General features: G+C 37.2%; 2 protein-coding genes and 1 pseudogene across 6 annotated transcripts in view; 1 reads left to right on the top strand and 2 right to left on the bottom strand.

The window, feature by feature from the left end:
* MFSD14A (major facilitator superfamily domain containing 14A) overlaps positions 1–2,220 on the bottom strand; it is a 42,702-nt gene extending 40,482 nt beyond the window's left edge. Inside the window, exon 1 of the mRNA XM_042953028.1 lies at positions 2,049–2,220. Within this exon, the coding sequence (XP_042808962.1) occupies positions 2,049–2,132 (84 nt within the window). The 5' untranslated portion in view covers positions 2,133–2,220. The remainder of the gene's footprint in view (positions 1–2,048) is intronic.
* Positions 2,221–12,946: 10,726 nt separating this feature from the next.
* On the top strand, positions 12,947–13,437 carry LOC122228132 (annotated as a pseudogene).
* A 2,386-nt stretch (positions 13,438–15,823) lies between these two features.
* The window catches only part of SLC35A3 (solute carrier family 35 member A3), a 52,465-nt gene continuing 45,472 nt past the window's right edge, over positions 15,824–22,816 (bottom strand). For all 5 annotated transcript variants that reach the window (XM_042953027.1, XM_042953022.1, XM_042953024.1 and 2 more), the window contains exon 8: positions 15,824–19,454. In XM_042953027.1, coding sequence (XP_042808961.1) covers positions 19,364–19,454 — 91 coding nt within the window. In that variant the 3' untranslated portion in view covers positions 15,824–19,363. The remainder of the gene's footprint in view (positions 19,455–22,816) is intronic.

The following is a 22,816-nucleotide window of genomic DNA, read 5'->3' as shown; positions in this document are numbered from 1 at the left end:
TTTTATCACTTTAAATTCATATTAGGCCCCATAAAATTAAAATATGCATTAACCAAGTTTCTATTCTAAAGAGGTGTCCAGTGCTTTTAGATTGGAAAGTGCAACATAAGTGTATAAAGATGATAAATAATAATACCCACATGCCCATAGTTCTCAAGAAAAGCTTTCATTTATTCTATGTGCCCTCTTAAAAACTTACTGCCAGTGTAAAAAAAAATCGTATTTTACCTCCAAAAACAAGCTATGAATTCACTACAACTTTAATAACAAGATAAAAAATAATAATCTCTTCCAAATCTCCTAGGATTTGGAACAAAAGCATCTGCTGTAAAGCGAATGGAATGAAACTCCAAAGAGGTAACACAACTGAACTTTACCTCAAGAAAAAAGATGTGTTTCTTGATCAGAGCTTCATTCTTTTGCAAAGAATACTGATCTTAAAAATCACTTGCTTTTATAAAATACAATCCTTTGTTGCTTCTATTTTATAGATTTTATATAGAACTTAAAATATCAAGTCCTGTTGGTTAAGAGACTACCAGTATTCTTTCATGCTATGTCTCTCCCTACATAGTAGTTTGAACCAACTTCATCAAAAGGGCCCTGACTATTCATAAGTGATTTAATCAAAGTAATGTCTTAATTAATCAAGTACAACAAAAAGATCCAAGGACTTGAAGTTTCTTTTTTCACTAAATGTCAAAGCTATGACATCTAATTATTTTTAGAGTTAGCTAAAAGGAGATTCTGAAATTGTTGCCTATGTCCCAAGCCTTCTAAATATATTAGCAGCATATTGATGGGGCCCCTATTCTGAAATGTCAAAAACAAAACAAAACAAAAAACCTTTGTCATTTATTTCAAATGAATTCAGCAAATCCTCAGGGGTGGCCTAATTACTGTACATATTTAGCACTATGCTTGCAGTTGATGAGGGCTCCAATTATATACATACACATACAAATATGTTGGAATAAACAGAAATATGGAATAAAAAGAATCATTTCTGCACACTCCTCAGGAAAGTGAAACGGGTATTTTACCTTTGCATTCTATTTCAGAATGTGATAGCAAAGAATGCAACAAAGACCAGAGAGTGTAGCAACATAGAAATTTCAGTATATAAAAGTATAGGCGAGTTAAATTTTCAGTTAAAAATCCTACGTCCCCTGCTGGTTAACTACAGCACACTGCATAAAGTTTATTGTGTGATGACAACTGTTTCTAAAAAGCACAATTTCTTACCCTCTGTCTTCCTTTCAAAGTGTCTTCTAATCCTCAGACCATGATAATTCTATTTAGCGGCTTTTATTTTAAAATAAAGAAGGTGATTTTAAAACAACAGAGTGGTATCTGTTCTTTGGAAATCAGATGATTTAAGTCTAGGCCCCGGGTGTCCTCCGTCACGCTTGAGACTCCGGGAAGTGAAGAGGAAAGCCCACCTTCTGACAGTGTTTACCGCACTGGAAGAAGCTAAGAGCAGGAGCACTGAGCCAGAACCAGGTGGAAGAAGAAAGCCAAGGCACTAAGGAGCCCCAGCGGGGTCGTCGCACCAGATACCGCCCGGCTAGAAACATATGGGAAGCCAGGGATAGCTCCCAGCACCTTCGAAAGCGCAGCGACGGCGGCGCGGGGCCCGGCGGCGAAGGCAAGGCTGCGGTGGCGAGGGGCGCGGCGGGACCAGCACCGCCGGGGCGACGCGGGGAGCCGGCCGGCTGGAGAGCCCGGCGTCAATTCCAGCCCGCGGCGGAGGCGCACGTGGGGCTCGAGGCCGAAGGGCCTCCAGGGGCCGCCGGAGGAAAGGGCGGCAGGTGCGGGAGAGGAGAGCGGCTTCCCCAAGAGGACGGGCCCCGGAGGCCGCAGGCCGGGGCGAGGGAGGAAAGCCCCCCGGAGCAGAGGCAAGAGGGCCCTGGAGACTGAGACACCGGCACCGCCGACAGGGTGGGGGAGGGCAGGGGCACTCAGGGAGGCTGGTGGCGGCGGCGTGGGGGACAGAGATGGGATGGGGAGCCCCGAGGGACGCTCCCCAGCGCGGTACCCCAGCTCACCGTGCCTCCGTCCTTAATGATGATCTTCTTGGCCAGCATGATACTGCGGTTCGCGGCCCGTTTCTTCTTCTTCCCCTGGGTCATTTTACCATCCTCGACTCCTGGCGCTGCTGCAGCCACTCCCGGGGCGGCCGGCCCCAGCGGCGAGTGCCGTCCCGCCGCTACTGCCGGGCCGAGCCGCTCGGGGCGCCCGCCGCCATCTTGAGGGCCCGGCCTGCCTCCGGCGGCGCGTCACATCGTGCGATCAGCGGAGGAGCCCGCCCCGCCCCACCCACGTGACACCGCCCCGCCCTCTCGGTCGCGGTGCGTTCGCCGCGCGGGGAGGGAAGCCCAGAGGGAAGCCGCTAGGCTCTCGGCTGGCGCCAGCTGGTGTTCTCTGTTCATCAGCTCGCTTAGTTCTCACAACAGCCCTGGGCGATAGAGACCCTTATAGTCCGTCTTCACAGATAAAGAAATTTAAGTTTCTGAAAGTTACCTGCTCATGGAAATACGGCTGATAAATGGTTGCCCTGGAGTTCTCACCAGGCGTCTTCAACTATCAGAGCTGTCTCCCAACTGTATTCTAACCAGGACGGGAACCGAAGGGAACAGTTGAAATCGTTTTCCAGAAATAGTGGGTAACTGAAGGGATAAAGATTAACTGGCTTTTCAGAAACAGTATTTTGTCTTCGTGCTCAGCCACTGCCACCCCAAAGTGGAGCCTGCCTGTTCCAGGACCTTTTCTTTATTCCCTGCCAATAAAAAACTTACATAAGCTATGTCACACTATGTAACCTACTACTTGTTTTACTATTGCTTTTAAAAATCAACTTAATGGCGGGGGGGGATTATAGAAACGACAGTTGACACAAGTGGAATATGGACTACAGATTGGAGTATCACCCATGTTAAAAGTCAGATTTTCCTAACTATTGTTAGCTAAGAGAATATCCCTTTTCTTACATAATACACTGAAGTCTTAAGGAGTGAAGCGATGTGATGCATGTTACCTACGCTCGAATAGTTAGGAAATAACATGTTTATATATGTGAGGAGAGGGTAAGAGTGACAAAATGGCAAGTTATTTAAAAATAGTGTATTTGGGTATGGTGGTTTTAAGATATGTTCCCAAGTTCACTGATACTCTTCTCTGGAAGAGATGGGGTCTGATTCTCCTCCCCTTGAGTGAAGGGCTGGGCTGAGTGACTCTTTTCTAATAGGATATAGGAGAAGTAACACCATTGACTTCAGAGGGTAGGTCATAAAAGCATGGCATCTTCTAGCTAGGTCTTGTTCATTCACTGTGGGCCCACGTCTGGGGGAAGCCAGCTGCCATGTCATGACACTGCCAACAGCCTGTGGTCAGATCTAGGTGTCCAGGAACTAAGGCCCCCTACCAGCAGATATGTGAGGAGTCTTGGAAGCAGATCCTCCAGTCCTGGTTAAGCCTTTAGCTGACTGCAACCCATGCCAACATCCTGACTGCAACTTCAGGAACCCCAAGCTAGGAACAGCTAGATTGCCCACTCCGGGTTCCCTGACCCCCGGAAACTGTAAGATAAAAAGTACTTGTTTTAGGGGCGCCTGGGAGGCTCAGTCGGTTGAGCGTCTGACTTCAGCTCAGGTCATGATCTCGTGGTCTGTGAGTTCAAGCCCCGTGTTGGGCTCTGTGCTGACAGCTCAGAGCCTGGAGCCTGCTCCGAATTCTGTGTCTCCCTCTCTGTCTCTGCCCCTCCCCTGCTCACGCTCTGTCTCTGTCTCTCTCAAAAATAAATAAACATTAAAAAAAAATTTTTTTTAAAGTACTTGTTTTAAGCCGCTTAGTTTTGGGGTAATTTGTAACATAGCTGTAGATAGCTAATATACAGGGTAAAGGGAATGTGTTTTTGTAATACTGTTGTAACTTTTGTGTAAGTTTGAAATTATTTCAAAATAAAATGTTAAAAGATAAATTTGAATTTTCTGTCCTTCTATTTCTATGTAAAACATTTGACTAGAAAGAAATAGAAAACAAACCACTTTCCATGGAAGGGAGAAGAAAGGCAGTTAGCCTGATGGATACTTCAAGTTACATTTTCCCATCAATAAGTAAACCCATCATTTGTTTATCAATTATTTTTTAAGTAGGCTCCACACCCAAGGTGGGGCTTGAACTCAAGATCAAGAGTATCATGCTGTACTGACTGAGCCAGCCACACACCCCAGATCACCTGTTTAAAAATATTCTAGGTGGTAGGATGGCAGGGAGGGGGTGGGGGGACGGGAGGTGCCTGGGTGGCTCAGTCAGTTAAGCAAACGACTTTGGTTCAGGTCATGATCTCCTAGTTCATGGGTTCAAGCCCCGCATTGGGCTTTGTACTGACAACACGGAGCCTGCTTCAGATTCTGTCTCCCTCTCTCTCAAAAATAAGAACATTAAAAATATTCTCTGAGGTGCCTGGGTGCCTCACTGGGATGAGCATCAGAATCTTGGTTTTGGCTCAGATCATCTCACGGTTTGTGAGTTCGAGCCCCTCAATCTCAAGCTTGAGATTCTCTCTCTCTCCCTCTGCCCCTCCCCTGCTAGTGCACTCTCTCAAAATAAATGGATAAACTTTTAAAAAATCCACAAAAAATAAAAATACTCTCTTGCAGAAACATTTCATTGAGCCTCAACTTGAAACTGTTTAGAGAAAGTCATGCGAGATTTCATAAATAAATTCCCAGGAGCTTGTTTTGGAGGGCTGGTAAGATCATTTATTGTCTGGTTACTCTGATTCTTCATAGCCCCTCAGCTATACCAATTTTGCCATCCTCAAGAACTGATTATTGTTTAGTCATTCAGAAAATATTTTTGAGTACTCTAAGTGTTTCACTGGTTTACTAGACACTGAGGCTATGTAAATAAATGAGATCATATTTATCTACATGTAGCTTAATTATACTGGGTGACAAAAGTTATGAAACAAAAAAAAAGGCAGATAATTGCAGACTGTGGCAAGTGCTGTTGGAAATAATGTAATAAGAGAAATTTAATACATATTGAATGTCCAGAATGTCAGGCTTTGCACTGGAAGAGCTGCAATAGTAAACAAGAGTAATCAGTCTTGTACTAACAGACTTATTGTGTATACATGTGTGGCTTTGTATGTTATTTGGGGTTGTGAAGATTCACAAACTTTACATTAAGTGGTTTGTGTGGGTCAGTTAGGGTTCTTTGGTTACAATCAACAGAAATTAGCATTGGCCAGCATAAGCAAAAGGTAATGATTTTGAAGGATATTGGGAGTCCTCCAAAATAATGAGGAGAAAATCAGGCTTGAAAACAGGTAAGAACCAAGGTTTGGAAAGTTCATGAGAATACTTCAAGAGGTACTTTGGAAGGTACAGGGATCCCTTGGAGAGAAGAACAAGTGGCTGAAGCTAAATATTCCTAAAAAACTTAAGATTGTATCACACAATCCAAACCTCAAAATGCACCATTTATTAAAGAAACTGCACTATAACAACAGAAGATCATTTTCTTTAACTATAAAACTGAGTCACTGATACCCCTTCACCCATCTCTTCCATAGAACCACCTTTTCTTGCTGATCCAGGAAAATCCAGAACATTTTATCACGAACAAAAAAGCCACCAAAAGCCCATACAAGGCTACTATAAAAAGAAAACAGAAAATAAAGACTTTTCAATTAAAAGATACTACACTCTAGAAAATATGAAGCAGAGGAAAACTGCATACAACATTCCCAATATTAATTAAATATCATTAAATATACAACTGCAGATGTAAAAGGATGCAACATATACAAGGTTTAAAACCCAGCAGGAATATGTGAACTGAGAGTTGATCAAACTCAGCCAATATACTGAAAAAATAAAATCATCTAAAAAAAATGAATACTAAATTACAGGGTTTCTAAGAGAGAACAGATATAATAAAGGTAAGAAACATGGAGGAGAAGAATAAATCAGCTACAAGAACAACAACAACAACAAAAAGCATCAAAGAGAAAACGACAGCAAAAATTATCTGAGCCTCCAGGCAAAAGCCAACAACAAAGCTAATATTTCCAGGGGCGCCAGGCTGACTCGGTGGAGCATGGGACTCTTGATCCTGGGGTTGTGGGTTCAAGCCCATGTTGGGTGTAGAGACCACTTAAAATCTTAAAAAGAAAAACTAACATTGCCAAAGGAGACAGATAAGAAGTGGTGCCAGCCTGACACTAAAACCAAACAATACAATAGCGGAGCAACATTCTCCAAAAAACCCAAGAAAGTTTGAGCCAAGAATTTTATATCCAGTCAAGGTGAACTTAAAGTATCCAGGTTCCAGAAGAAATTTTAAACATGCCAGAACTTGAGGAACAGTGTGCCTAGACGCTCTCCCTTGTGTACTTTACTGGAAGAGCTTTATCCAGCCATGAGTTGGCTGGGGAGCATTCAGCCAAAGTACTAGTGGAAGCACGCCTGGGTGGCTCAATGGGTGAAGCTCTGACTTCGGCTCAGGTCATGGTCTCGTGGTTTGTGAGTTCAAACCCCACATCGGGCTCTCTGTGGTCAGCCCACTTCTGATCCTCTGTCCTCCTCTCTCTCTCTCTGCCCCCTCCCCAGCTCGTTCTTTCTCTCTCTCAAAAATAAATAAATGTTAAAAGAAATAATAAGTACTAGTGGAGAGTATTGAGTAGATTTAAAATATATTTAATATTATAACAAAAGCAGGCATTAGAGTGAGAAAATAGTGTGTAAATGTTATACATGTTCTAATCAAATAGAAATAAGGGAACTAAAAATATGAAGATTAGAGGAAGGAGTGGAATAAGTTCAGTGGTGTCACGAGGCAATTAGATGGGAATCAAAGAACATTTTTAAAAAATGTGTATTCAGCAAAGGAAACAACCAACAAAACTAAAAGGCAACCAACGGAATGGGAAAAGATATTTGCAAATGACACATCGGACAAAGGGCTAGTATCCAAAATCTATAAAGAGCTCATCAAACTCCACACCCGAAAAACAAATAACCCAGTGAAGAAATGGGCAGAAAACATGAATAGACACTTCTCTAAAGAAGACATCCGGATGGCCAACAGGCACATGAAAAGATGTTCAACGTCGCTCCTTATCAGGGAAATACAAATCAAAACCACACTCAGATACCACCTCACGCCAGTCAGAGTGGCCAAAATGAAGAAATCAGGAGACTATAGATGCTGGAGAGGATGTGGAGAAACAGGAACCCTCTTGCACTGTTGGTGGGAATGCAAATTGGTGCAGCCGCTCTGGAAAGCAGTGTGGAGGTTCCTCAGAAAATTAAAAATAGACCTACCCTATGACCCAGCAATAGCACTGCTAGGAATTTATCCAAGGGATACAGGAGTACTGATGCATAGGGGCACCTGTACCCCAATGTTTATAGCGGCACTCTCAACAATAGCCAAATTATGGAAAGAGCCTAAATGTCCATCAACTGATGAATGGATAAAGAAATTGTGGTTTATATACACAATGGAATACTACGTGGCAATGAGAAAAAATGAAATATGGCCTTTTGTAGCAACATGGATGGAACTGGAGAGTGTGATGCTAAGTGAAATAAGCCATACAGAGAAAGACAGATACCATATGGTTCCACTCTTAGGTGGATCCTGAGAAACATAACAGAAACCCATGGGGGAGGGGAAGGAAAAAAAAAAAAAAAAAGAGGTTAGAGTGGGAGAGAGCCAAAGCATAAGAGACTGTTAAAAACTGAGAACAAACTGAGGGTTGATGGGGGGTGGGAGGGAGGGCAGGGTGGGAGGGAGGGGAGGGTGGGTGATGGGTATTGAGGAGGGCACCTTTTGGGATGAGCACTGGGTGTTGTATGGAAACCAATTTGACAGTGAATTTCATATATTAAAAAATAAAAATAAAAAAAAAAATAAAAAAAAAAAAATAAAAAATGTGTATTTATTTATTTATTTTGAGAGAGAGAGAGAGAGGGAGCGAGCGAGCGAGCAGGGTGGGGGCAGAGAGAGAGGGACAGAGAGAATCCCAAGCAGGCTCTGCACTGTCAGCACAGAGCCCAATGTGGGGCTTGAACCCATGAACCGTGAGCTCATGACCTGAGCTGAAATCAAGAGTCAGATGTTTGACAGACTGAGCCACCCAGGTGCCCCAGAATCAAAGAACATTTAGAGATGACAAACTAGAGGCACCTGGCTGGCTAAATCGGAGGAGCATGGGACTCTTGATCTCAGGGTCGTGAGTTTGAGCCCCACATTGGGTGTAGAGATTACTTGAATAAATAAAACTTAAAAAAAAAAAGACAAACAGAAACCCAGATAAGCAAAAGGGGGGCTCTAAGAGCATTACATACAATGTCAACAGTATAAATGTAATTGCTAGAACATACATAGCTTTCTAAACAAAAAAGAAATCTTAAAAGCTGAGAACACGTTCCACATAGCAAAAGAAACACAGTAAATATAGCAATATACATAACTTTATTTTTCAAAAGGAAACACAGGAAATATAAACTACCAACTAGTGAAAATACCACCTTGGGGGGTGGTTAGGAACGGGGTGGAAGGATGGCATGACAACTAGTCTTCTCTGAGTATACTTTAATGTAGCTTTAACTGGGAACCATGTAAATCCTTTACATATTCAAAAATAGAATAACAATCTTTATGTAAATTCTGAAATTGAATACAAAAGTAAACCTAGTTCTTTAAATTTTTTTTTTAATGTTTATTTTTGAGAGAGAGCGAGCAAGCGGGGCAGGGGCAGAGAGAGAGGGAGACACAGAATCTGAAGCAGGCTCCAGCTCCCAGCTGTCAGCACAGAGACTGAGGTGGGCTGGAATTCAGAAACCATGAGATCATGACCTGAGCCGAAGTTGGACGCTTAACTGACTGAGCTACCCAGGCACCCCCAAACGTAGGTATATGAACATAGTCATGTAGAGAAAAGAGTGATTTCCACTAATTTTTGAACACTACTCTGAGTATACATCCTTAGTGGTCTATTAGTCTAAGACAAAAAGAAAACACAAAATTTTGTTTAGTATGTTTACCATTAGTAATATTTTTAGTGCTGAAAAATATACCTCATAATAAAACATATGAACACATACACTGTTACTCAGAACCAGTATTTTCACTGTAAAAGAGAGGCAAGTATAAAATTTTAAAAAACACAACAACCTTCTAATGCTAAATTTTAAGTATCAATTTGAATTTATGAACTTTTTAAAAAATTTACTTCCTAGCTCTGTCCACTGAAATGGTCTAAAAGGAAACAGAATCCAGATTCCATTCCCCCTAAAAGGAATAGGCTCTTTGAAGAAATAGCTGATATTCCAGGTTTGAGACAGCACAAGTACAAGGTTGGCCTGGGACATCTTGTGACTGAAGGAAGAACTCAGAGACTAACGTGGTCACGTCTAAAAGATACAGGAGCTGGCCTGCAGTGACTTCCACTTCCACTGGCTGTTGGCTCAGAGTATCAAAAAGAACTGTGACTGTATTGAACATTGAATACATTGAATAATTTGAAGACATAGAGATATTTGAAAAAAGAGGGGGCATTGGGAAAAGGGAAATAGTCCTTTTTAAATAGAAGAATATAAACTAATAAAAGTAGAAAAAAATTAGAAAATTAAAAAATTTTAAATCACCATTTTGCACATCAGTGTAGTGTAATAAATGATTCAGTTAAGAATCATCAGTTGATGAGGGGCACCTGGGAAGCTCAGTAGATTGCGTGTCCAACTTCAGCTCAAGTCATGATCTCACAATTTGTGAGTTTGGGCCCTGAGTCAGGCTCTCTGCTGTCAATGCAGCTTTGGATTCTCTGTCCCCCTCTCTCTTTGCCCCTCCCCACCTCAAAAATAAACATTAAAAAAAAAAAGATATATTAAAAGAATCATCAGTTGATGCTAAAGTTATTGAATAAAAGACTGTTAGGAAAAGATTATTCCCATGGTGTCAAAACATTGTCTTAGAGATTACTAATTACTAAGCAGGAAAAATGACTTACTGTGGAAAGATATGGTAGTCAACACCTTGATCAAGTGACTGATTATCACTTTCATTAGTGAGATAATCTAGAATTATGTCTTCAATGTGATAAAACGTAAAATCTACAAGATCACCTATGAAATATTCTCCAAAAACATTTAGCCTAAAGCTAATCAAACCCACAGACTCCACTTCCAGTTCAGAGGAAATGCAAAGAATAAAAGGAACAAGTCAAAGAATATAGACAGATCAAGGACAGAAACCAAGTGATTTACAATCTTCAAAAAGTCACATAATGGGGGGTAAGAAACCAAGGGGGTGCAGGGAAGAATCTTTGAGACTAATAAGACAATGGAATACAAAATATGAACCTCAATTGCTTCCTGGTTTAAAAACAAAAGCCTGTGAAGTCATTTCTGAGACAATTGGAAACATCTGAATATGAACTCAGATGATATAATCAAATTAATTTAAAAATTTCTAAGTGTGATAAATTGTATTGAGTTAAATAGGAAAATGCCCTTATTTTTAGGATATGCATGCTGAAGTATTTAGGAGTAAAGTGTCCTGATAAAGCTAGTATGGCAAAGTGTTAGTAATGTTGAATTTAGGTGAGAGTAATTCTTTCAGTTTTTATGTATGTTTGAATTTTTTCAAATTGAAAAGCTGAAGAAATTTAAATTGAAAAAAGTCTCTGGGGCACCTGGGTGGCTCAGTCAATTAAGTGTCCGACTTTGGCTCAGGTCATGATTTCACGATTCATGAGTTCGAGCCCCATATCAGGCTCTGTGCTGACAGCTCGGAGTCTGGAGCCTGCTTCAGATTCTGTGTCTCCCTCTCTCTCTCTGCCCCTCCCCTGCTCACGCTCTGTCTCTCTCAAAAATAAACATTAATAAAAACAAATTTAGAAAAAACAGTCTTTAACAATGATTACTTTGTGAGTGCATGGAGATAACCCATGAATTTTTCAAATCTAAGGTGGTAAAATCTGTCATAGCATGATTGAAGCCATTAAAATGGCAATGTTATAAAACCAAAACATTCAAAACAAAAATAAACATGGCCTATAAAGTAAATGGAGACTTCATAAATTATATGAAGTAATTGAAGTTTGGAGCATTATGCATGTAATATCCAGAGTGAACTTCAGGTTTTAAAATTCTAAAATTCACAACAATATTTTCAAAGTCATAGATTGAAACATGGCCTCACCGCTGTCACAATTTTCTGTAACCCAACAAGTATAACTCTACTTTTGCTATAATATTTAGAAAACCTATTGAAGGAGCTTGCATATATTAGAAAAGGCACTTAGAATCATAATTTTTAATTGCTGTATTTACTACCCACACAGAATAATAGGTCATAATAAAACTTCAGTCTAAAGGATTAAACATAAGCCTTCAATTATTAGAAATCATGTTTTTATACATGCAGTGACTTTTAAAAGAAAAAGCAAACACATAAAAACAAGCACATTCACAGATTTTGTTAAAAATACACAAGTCTCGGGGCGCCTGGGTGGCTCAGTTGGTTAAGCGGCCGACTTCGGCTCAGGTCATGATCTCGCGGTCGGTGAGTTCAAGCCCCGCGTCGGGCTCTGTGCTGACAGCTCAGAGCCTGGAGCCTGTTTCAGATTCTGTGTCTCCCTCTCTCTGACCCTCCCCCGTTTATGCTCTGTCTCTCTCTGTCTCAAAAATAAATAAAAGTTAAAAAAAAAATTAAAAAAAAAAATACACAAGTCTCGGTGGTGCCTGTGTGGCTCAGTTGGTTAAGTGTCCGACTTTGGATCAGGTCATGATCTCACTGCTTGTGAGTTCGAGCCCCGTGTCCGGCTCTGTGCTGACAGCTGAGCGCCTAAAGCCTGGTTTGGATTCTGTCTCCCTCTCTCTCTGCTCCTCCCCACTCATGCTCTGTCTCTGTCTCTCAAAAATAAAAATAAATAAAAACTTAAACACACACACACACACACACACACACACACACACACACACACACACACAAAGTCTGGGGGCACCCGGGTGGCTGAGCCGGTTGGGCACTCAAGTCTTGATTTCAGCTCAGGTCATGATCTCAGGACTGGTGACATCAAGCCCCACCATGGGCTCTGCACTGACAGTACACAGCCTGCTTGGGATTCTCTCTCTCCCTTTCTCTCTTCCCCTTCCCTGCTCACCCACAGACACTCTCTCTCTTTCTCTCAAAAGAAATAAACATAAAAATATTTTTAAAAAATACACAAGTCTGATTTACAAATTCAATTAAACCCCTTAAATACTTTACATTTAAAGCACATTTTAACATGAGTGTATTTTCAGATCATTACTCCCAAAACATTATAACAATATCCATTATTCTTTTAAATCTTCAGTGAGGTCTACTTAAAAAGGATGAAAGTGAGTATCTCTAGTAAACTATTTCCAAAGGAAAAGTATGTTACTTGTTTTAAAGAAGTTATTTTTACATATTAATAGTCCTAAATGAATACATGTAAATACATTCATAAATGAAAAGTTGGCTAGATCCAATGGAGGGCTGATGCTTAACCCTAGCAAAGGATGACTGCAAATGTGGACCTATCAATTAACAGTGAATCTGTACTGTCATCTAAAGTAACAAATGGTAATAGTTTTATTCTATTAACTTTTCCTTATAATAGCAATGGTTAATGGTAATTTAAAATTAGCTAAAAATGGACTTGGTGCTGAGCTGCCTGAGCTGCCAGGAAGGGCCTGAGTGGGTGCTTGAAAGACCCAAGATTATCTACATTTTTTTTTTAACGTTTATTTGTTTTTGAGACAGAGAGAGACAGAGCATGAACGGGGGAGGGTCAGAGAGAGAGGGAGACAGAATCTGAAGCAGGCTCCAGGCCCTGAGCTGTTAGCACAGAACCCAACACGGGGCTCGAACTCACAGACTGTGAGTTCACGACCTGAGCCGAAGTCGGACGCTTAACTGATGGAGCCACCCAGGCGCCCCAAGACCCAAGATTATCTAAAGCCACAGGGAAAATGGTGGAAAATTCATCCTCGCCATCGCCTGAAAGAGCAATTTATGGCTTTGTTCTTTCCTTAAACTCCCTATTTGGTTTCATCATATATCTCATGTGGGCTTCTATTTCTGAGTCTTAAACGCCTTAGGCTTATTGGTCTCCCTATCTGTCTATCTCTCATTACAATAGTAATTGGTTATGTACTCTTATTTGGAATAAATGGTACCTCTTCACTCAACTCCATTTATACATAGGTAACATATACTAAAATTCCAGAGGAGAAGAAATACCAAGAAGAGGCCATCCTAGCATTAAGAGATATTCCTATTAGTGAAATAAACCAAATGTTCTTTCTTGCAAAGAACTTTAAGCCAAAAATTGAATTGTTGACTAACACCAAGCATTTATTATGTTTTTGACATAATAATTTGTACCATAATTATTTTGACTATCTCTTATTAATACGCAACAATGAAATGTAAAAAAAGTTGAACTTCTCAGATTAAATTCCATTAATATTATAAATGTCCTCAAATATCAGTTACTAATGGGCAGAATAAATTACTACACTACCATATAGCAGACTTAAAAAAAATAATAATTATCAGTAAAAGAAGTCCCTCCAAAGAGGCATTCATGTTGTAATTTTCAATTGGCAAAAAATAAAATAAATAAAATAAAATTAGCTCACAATGTACATTAATATACAGTATAAAATATCTATAAATTAATTTAAATGTATTGTTCTTTAAAATAGTTCAGCATTTAATAAGGTTGTCATTAAACATCAGAACTGAAAACTAAATGAATACTATATGTGCTACTTAGCAATGTATCAGACTACAAATATGTTTTTCTACCCCCAAGTCACATGTTTAGAATCATTTGACATTTCTCAAATTAAAACAATAAAGTATAAATTAAAAGTCTCTATAAACAAATTGACATTGTTTGTGCCATCCTCATCAGTTCAGAAGAATGTGTATAGACATAAGTGGTCACTGTGTAGTAAGGAATTTGGCCTTACCCAAACAAAGTTCTGGCCTACATCTTTAGGACTTCACACCTGATAATTTCTGCTAACAAGATGACTCAGAATGAGCCCCTATAACTTGATGTCAGTTTTCCAGGGAGGGACAGAGCTAGTAAGTTCAACCATGTGGGCAAAGAATCAATCATTCCAAGTAAGAAAGCTTTGATAAAAATTTGGACACCAGGGGCGCCTGGATGGCTCAATCAGTTAAGCATCCGACTTCGGCTCAGGTCATGATCTCATGGTTCTTGAGTTCGAGCCCCGCATCAGACTCTGTGCTGACAGCTCAGAGCTAGAGCCTGCCTCAGATTCTGTCTCCCTCTCTCTCTGCCCCTCCCCCCACTCACACTCTGTCTCTCTCTCTCTCTCTCTCTCTCTCTCTCTCTCTCACAAAAATAAACAAACAACAGAAAAATTAAAAACAATTTGGACATCAAAGCAGAGTAAGCTTTCCTGACTGGCAATACTGTATGTACATTGTGGCCAGGAGTAGATAACACGGTCCATGATTCCACAGGGAGTAGACACCTGGAAAGGAGTCTGGGCCCCTCCTAGACTCCACCCTATATGTGTCTTCCTTTGGCTGGTTCAAATTTGTATACTTTCTTGGTAATAAACATGATTATGAATAGAATAGGTTTCAGGGAGTTCTGTCTTTCTAGTGGATTATTGAACCTGAAGGTAAATTTGGGAAATCCCTGAATTTGCAGTCACCGAGATTCTCTCTACTATAGTACAATTTCAAATCCTTGGGATGTGAAGGCAATTTATTTATTCTTTGCTATTTTCTTTTCTGGAATATATATGTAATCAATCCTGCTTTGAAGGAATTCAAAACTTTTAACCATAAGAAAGACCATTTACAAATGCTGGTCACTGTCTGACTATTGAATGGCAGTAGTTATCCATAAGATTTGGATTAGGAGGTGTATTTGCATGGCACTGGGATTCAAGGATTGTGATATACTTCCAACAAAAGAAGTATTCCAATTCCAAAAAAAATGTAAAGATTTTTCACAAGAAACCAAAGAGAAGTATACAATAAAATAAAATTAAATATTGATGTTCTTTAGTGATGTTTAAAACAAAGCATTTGTACAATTTTGTACAAGGATATTTCACTAATAGAGGTGGGAATGAAATCTTTTATATTGCTTATCATTTGATCTCTACGCACTGAATTGTAGTCACAATAGAAGCAATTATATTCACATTATGAAGAGAATATATACCAATCACTATAATTACTTAACCTTGAGGCTGGCAAACAGATAATTTATTTAAAACAACAAAAAATTAGGTTATTATCACATAGGTAGAGAAGTTCTAACTAGTTTAAATAAAACCCAGTCTTTCATGCTAGAGCACAGACTAGAAAAAAAGAAAGAAGATCACACATGATAAAGGTAACGAGAGATGATGGAAAAGATCAGGAAGTCATTTCTGATATATAGAAAGGAATCTAATTCATGGTTAAGTCAAACACAGGTGAAAAGGGAAACAAGAATTATAGGAAGAAATTTATATAGAGTTAATTATGAAAATAATCTTTTTCATAAATCTACTAGATAGATAATGACTGCATACCAAAAAATGACAAAGAAAAATTTATCAATTAAAAAGCCATTTAACAAAAGACCAATTTATACATTCCTCTAATTATGTCCATAAAAAATTTAAATATACAAATCACATTTCCATACTCAAAGGAATCTTTCTAAACAAATGAAATACACAGACATATAAACAAAATCAGAATTCAAATCATTAAAAAAATATTTTAAAAATCACAGTAAATTATATCTCATAATAAGAAATAAAATAACAAAATGACATCTATATACATTTGTTAAAGTTTCAAAAGCTCAATGATGAAGCAACGGTGCATAATTTATTTAAATAAGTACTGTTTACTAATGCTTATATAATATACCTATTTTAATATTCTGTTAGATAATGGATTTAAAGAACAAATGTTGAAACATCCAAAAAATTGAATTATAGTTATTCTTAAAATGTTAATTTTCCCATGTGTCCAAAGTTGTGAATTACAGTAATATCCTCCAGAAAAGTCAGGTATTTGGTAAAGCAAGGCACATAGGACCAGATTTTGATAAAGGTGCTTTTTCTTTGGTCCTGTAATTTCTTTAAATATGCTACATATCTGGGCGATTCTTAAGATGACTTTCAATATAGCATAAATAACTTTTATAAACCTTTTCTTACGTAAAGCATACATCCATGTGTAATTAAATATTATAACAATGAAAGTGTAAGTAAAACAAGAGATGCTAAACCCTATTTTTAAAAACAAAACAAAACTCAGTTGAATGACTATACAATGACATTTTAAAAGTCCAATAATTTGATATGTAGGAAAAATGTATCAATTCTTAAGAATAATCAATATTACATTAAGTCTACTGGGTACAAAGTCAATTAGTTTCTTTTCAAACTCTGTCTCCTTAGAATCTAGCTTAAATATCAAACTACTTTTCCTTCTACGAAATTGTGACATTCAATATAAATTTATGTAAACATTTAAGTTTTGCACCTCTAAACTACAGTTTCCACCATAAAAGTAGCCTACAACTTCTCTAAAAATACTTATTAAAGAACTGGTGATACTACTGTGTTGAAACATCTACATGTTGAATTTCAAACTTTTCTTCCCAAATACCATATTCTTAATTTTTAATGGAACCATCAACTGGCACTCTTCTCCCATGAGTTAGCACATTTTTATAATGAACAAAGTAGTTAAGAGATAACAAGTAAACTTCAAAAAGTAAGAATTTAAATAATAAAGGAGTCATCATTATAAAAGACTGATACAATAAGGCTTTTGGAGGTCATCAAAACACACACCACACACAGAGGAAAATGGCATTATCTGTATATATGACATGATATAGCCTACAGGCCCATCTTCTCAAATATGATTCTTTCTTTATGAATTAAAAATTATAAGCTACACAACCCAATCTCTAATAACATCTTCAAACCTATAAGCAAAATATAAACTAAGCTTGTCTAATAAATGTTTCGTTTGAAAATATGCTTTAGACTATTTTGTCCTTTGTCACAACTTTTGATTATATTTTTATAAGCTTTATTGAGAATCTTGAAAACTGTTATTTTGGACACCTGAAAATATATTACAATGGTAACTAACCTGTCTGATTTCCAATATTTACTTGTATCATTTTTTGAAGGGACAGACTAAACCTGAATTAACAATTAATTGTAAATGTACACTGAATTAATATGTAAGTACCCAACTAGTACTTCAATGTGGGCCGAACATAAATCTTTATATTTACTCTTGAATTCTGTGCATTTGCAGGATTTAGATTTCACTTGGCAGTAGATAGTAAGATGTACATCAGAATGGTGTTAAAAACACCATGCTCAAAATGTGGTAAAGTTATTAAACAAATGCTCTCAAAGGTGGTCACTGAAAATCATAAGTCAGGCTTCCAGAAAGTTTGGTTAGTGTCAGTTTGGAATTACCAGGAAACTGATTTAAAAGTATTTTGTACTTTTAAACACTTTTAAGCTTTGAATGGAATAGATTAGGCCTGTGTCCTGTAGAGACTAGGTATGCATAAGCAAAGTAATATAGCCAGTCCTAATTAGCCAAAAGTATCCAACAGTTTGTGACACGGTATTTTTGAGCCAAATTCTATTTAACAAAATCCATTATAACTATATAAAAATATTTACTTTTCTACAGTTTTTAACTATTAGAATGGGAGACTTTTAAAAATATATGAAGCATGAATGAAAAAATAAAGTAAAATACTTCTTATACACAATAGGTTAATTCTGTCTATATAGTCAATAATTAAGTTAAACCTATATTCCAATTTTAGAAAGTATTCTTGCCCACCAATTCACCTTATCATTTTTGCTATATTTTCTCTCCATTGAACCAACTTATTAAATAACACATGTAATTTACAACCTCAACTCCAGTGCTAATCAAAATGGAAAAGAAACCACTATCTTAAAAGCAAAGTAGTGGTTCCTTCCCAGCAGCTTTTTAGGGCCACAGAAAGGGACTCAGAATTGGCTACCTCTCCTAGACATGTGACCACACTATTTCTGGGGATGGTGGGTTTATGAGAGGCCTAAAAAGTTCTTCTGAGCAGCCTTGAGTTATAGCTATGGTGCCATTTAAAATAATGAAATATCATGGCAATCTGGAATGTCTCTAAGAAAGGTCATTTTGGTCTCAATTCGTTGACATGTATACTACAATTATTTTGGTTGTTGTTTTTAATTAAAGGAAGTTTTTACAGATCAACGAGTAAAATATTCATTTAAAAACATTCTAGATGTATACAGTATATGCTTTGATAGTTCAAAATTCTCCAAGTGGAGATGTTAGACAATAATTATTTTAAATTATTAAACAAGTATTTATTTCCTTTAAATTACATTTTGAAACTTCAATGGAAATTACCACATACAGAAATTTAATTTAAAGTAATATTAAGGATTTATCTGATTTACAGAAAAGAAATATAGTTAAGAGATTAAGGACAAAACTCCATTAGTGCAAAAGTCTCTGGCTACTCTCTAGCACAGGAGCAACTGGATTGCTTTCAGCAGTTTCAAAGCACTAAAAGATCTTAAAACGTAGATGGAGAAATAGATGTGTGTACTTCTCTACATTAAATTTAAATATGAATTTTATTCTCTGACAAATTAGACCCAGAACGTAACTTTATCAAATTTTATGTAGTTGAACAAATAACATTTAGCAATCCTTTCTTTAGTAATCTTTTGTATAAATATAAAAATCTCAGATACATGAAAATGTTTTTCAAATCATACTTCTATTTCTTCACAGCTTTATAGGCAATTATAATTATAATTTTCAAACTTTGAATATTCCATGTGATTTGATATATCTATACAGAAAAAGATAAAAAACATTTAATAAGATTAAATAGATCTAATTTGCAAAAATTGGTATCGGACATTTGTTGTGTGCTCTTGCAAAGAGTGCATAGGACATTTCTGCAGCAATCAAAAGGTAAAATCTTTTTAAACTCAGATTTCAAGTTTTTTCCAATAATTATTTTTCCAATAATTATTCTAATCCCTGGAAGTACTTTCAAGCTTTGATTTCTAGATGTAATAGGTATTTTGTTAACATATACACATATTTTAGCCTTAAATGTTTATATTTTCAAACCATTTGAATATGATGAGATTCAGCGTGATGATATCTTCTTAGAATCTGTAGAAGTCCTCTATGCAAGATTAATGTTGAGATTCCTAGTGCACCATTGTGAAAAACCAGTTAAAGATAGTATATACTATGCTTTAGTAGGATTGCCTGTAGGTTTGGGATCATAACCATATAGGAAAGTAGCTGTTATTACAAGGATGGCTCCAAGGAAAAAGACACTAAACAGATGAAGAAAAAATAAAAAGAGAAAATCAGATTAAAAGCAAACAACTTCTTTCTATTTCTTCACTTGTAAAAACAATTATAACTTGGGGGAAAATGTTCCAGTAATATGACTAACAAATACTGAATACTTACTACATTCTAGGTATTCAAGCCAAGTATTTTCCATGCATTATCTCACTTAGTTCTTATAACAACCCTATGAAGAAGTATTAGTATTGCCCTCATTTTTTTTTTTTTTTTTAATATATGAGAAAACTGAGGGTTAGAGTAACTTGCTTAAAATCTCACAACTTGAAATGGAAGATGAGATTCAAATCCAGGTCTGTCTGACTCTAGAGCCTGTACTTTCATCTACTGCACTGTATTGTCTCCCAAAACAAAGATGTTTTAAATGTTGTATTTCCCCTTAACATGTCTTTTGCCTGCAATACACTGAATAATAAAAGATCTCAATTTTTAAATATTTGAAGGTAAAAAGGGAAAATGGAAGTTTTTTCAGACCAAAGTAAAGTTCAGTTTAAAATCCAAGGTAGTAATAAGCAAAACTCAGGACCAATTTACATAGGATGCTTTCTTTACAAAAGTAAATTAGATTAAATGCAAGTATACTTGGTTTATTCTTTATTTTATCTGCCCATAGATATAATATACCTTATTATAAACTGGAAATGAACTTAAACTGGTACTAGAACTTAAAGTGGAGCTAAACTGAATACCAATCTTAACTCTTAAGATGTATATTCTTCAAAGTGCTATTATAGAGACATGTATTTGTCTTGGTTTTAAAGTTTCTATTAACAGTTCAAAATCACTCTCCTGCTTTACAACAATAAACATTTGTTCTATAAAGGAAAAAGATCACAACCCTTTTTATGACGCAAAGGGGCCCTTCCTAATGTGGTCCCTCCAACCTCATCTTCCACACTCCACCCCACCCAATCTGTAATTCGGTGAACACAACGTGCCTTTCAAGACAGTGTCTTTGTAGATGCTACTCCCTCTGCTTGCAATGTCCTTTCTCCCAAGAAAACTGATTATTCATACCTCAGGTCTAATGTCTCCAAGACTCACTCCCCTAGGCAGATGTACTCTATGATAACATTTACTATGCTGTATTAAATAAGGCATTATTTACACGTCTACACCCCGGCTTAACCATCTGCTCAGCATTCATCATTATACCCCAAGTGCCTAGGATATGGAAGGAGCTCAATAATTATCTTTGGTGATAAATATCTAGTGTTGACTTGACATAAATGGGCAACTTTTCAAAAGCCCTGGATGCAGGTACACAGGTAAGATTAAGATAACATAAACTTCTTATAATACCTCTTGAAGAAAATTACTACCATAGGAATGTTTAATAATTATTAGGCTTTGGATGAGCTTCTGACTGAAAACTTTCTTTGTCAGGCATTCTGACCTTTGTTTAGCTTTCTGAACCTCTGGAATACACACTCAACTGAAAAGTTGTCTGATCCAATTTTCTACCCCCTGCAGGAATCCATTCTATAAAATCTCTAACAGGATCTACTAGAAAACCTAATAATGTCAGGAAACCCCTGCTTGTCAAGACAGTTATTTTTAGATGGTTCTGAGAGAAAAATTTTTCTTGGGGAAAAACTATTAGAAAACAACGATTATCTCAAAGATTTGAATACCTGACTTCCAACAGAATTATATATATACTTCAATAATGTATTAATCATAAAGTTCTCATTTATTTATTCACATATCTAACTTTCTAATCACTGTGACCTCCTTGAAGAGAGGAAACATATCTCATTCATAAATTTAGGTTTTTCCAGGATCTGGTACAGTGAAAGGAAGACACATACTACACACTTAATACATTTTTGATAAAAGAATAAATAAGCCTAAATGCAAGGATGGTTAATGCTAATAAGCAAAATAATCAACACAAGAAAAATAAGTTAGGAAAGGAAATACTGGTGATGTGATATTAGTAGAGATGTCTAGCAGTCAGCTGAAAATAGGGATCTAGAGTTGAAGTTGGGACTTATCTTCATAGAGAGGACAGACAAGACATGGCAGTGGATAAGATGAATGAGAGAGTGAATAAGGATTGACAGATTACCAAAGAAGCAGCCAGAAAAGCAAGTATAGGGGTACCACTTCTGAGAAACCAAAGCAAAGCAAAACAAAACAAAACAAAACAAAACAAAACAAAACAAACAAAACCAAAACACACACGAAAACCGTTTTAGGAAGTGAAATGGGGGTAACCATGGAAAATATATTAATACATTTGGAATAGGGGTCATGGATTTATTCCTTAAGAGATGCTCTTCACAAAAATAAGAATATACAAAGACAGAGGGTCTAGTTATATTTTAGGAAAAATAATCCATCTCCTTCATGCGGCTCAGTGTCAAAACATTCATTCATTCAGTAATAACGGTATCATTGTCTTTTCTCTTTTTATCTTCATCGCAACATACCTTACACAGACCCTCAGAAACATGGATTTACATGCAGGTATACATCTTATTGACACACCACTATTTTGTCCCTCTACTGATTTCCCCTTTCATTTACTTGTTCATTCCCTGCATGTTTCAAAGATTTAAAGTTAACACCCTGACTTAGCCTTATATGAGGTTTGATTTTTTTTTAAGGTATGCTTTTTTAAATGTACCCTAAAAATCTATAGTTCCAAACATTTTCAAATAATACAAAGCGCATAACTGCCCCCACTTAATGAATAGAGTAACTAAAGAATAATTAAGGTATAGATCCTAGTTGTTAGGCTAGTCTCACTAGCTAAGTAATTCATTCCCATACCAAACTAGAAACAAGTAATTTTAAACTCATGTCACATAAAAATCACAGATCTCAACATGCATGTCCCAGACCTATTGTCCAGGTTGCTAGAAGAAGGAAACCATAAATGTTCAATATAGAAATATAAAGGGCATATTATATTTTTCTCCTGCCAAATTCCACCCATAATCCTATCTCACTCTAGTGACACAAATGAATTTTACTAGCTGTATTAAAATTTTAAGATCTTGAACATTCATTCAGACACAAGGAGTACCTCTTATAGGCCAACCTCTGGCCTTGCTTATAAGATGGTAACAAATCTTCTGAAGAAAGGAGGAAAGAATGATAGAATGGAGGGGGGTACCCTTTTATTTCAGGAGGTCTCCTGATAAAGTAACATTTGAACCGAGACCTGAGGATATGAGAAAGTTAGTCATGTGAATACATAGGGGATGAGTATTCCAAGATGACTGAAGGACAAATCAAAGCCCATGGCCAAGAGATTACTGTAACTTTAAAAAAAAAAAAAAGCGAATAAGAGGAAAGTAGTATCAGATTATCAGATGAG

This window comes from Panthera leo, chromosome C1 (genome assembly GCF_018350215.1).
Source record: "Panthera leo isolate Ple1 chromosome C1, P.leo_Ple1_pat1.1, whole genome shotgun sequence".
In the NCBI taxonomy this organism is placed as follows: Eukaryota; Metazoa; Chordata; class Mammalia; order Carnivora; family Felidae; genus Panthera; species Panthera leo.
The sequence above is the reverse complement of the archived record's forward strand: the minus strand, read 5'-3'. Positions and strand labels throughout refer to the sequence as shown.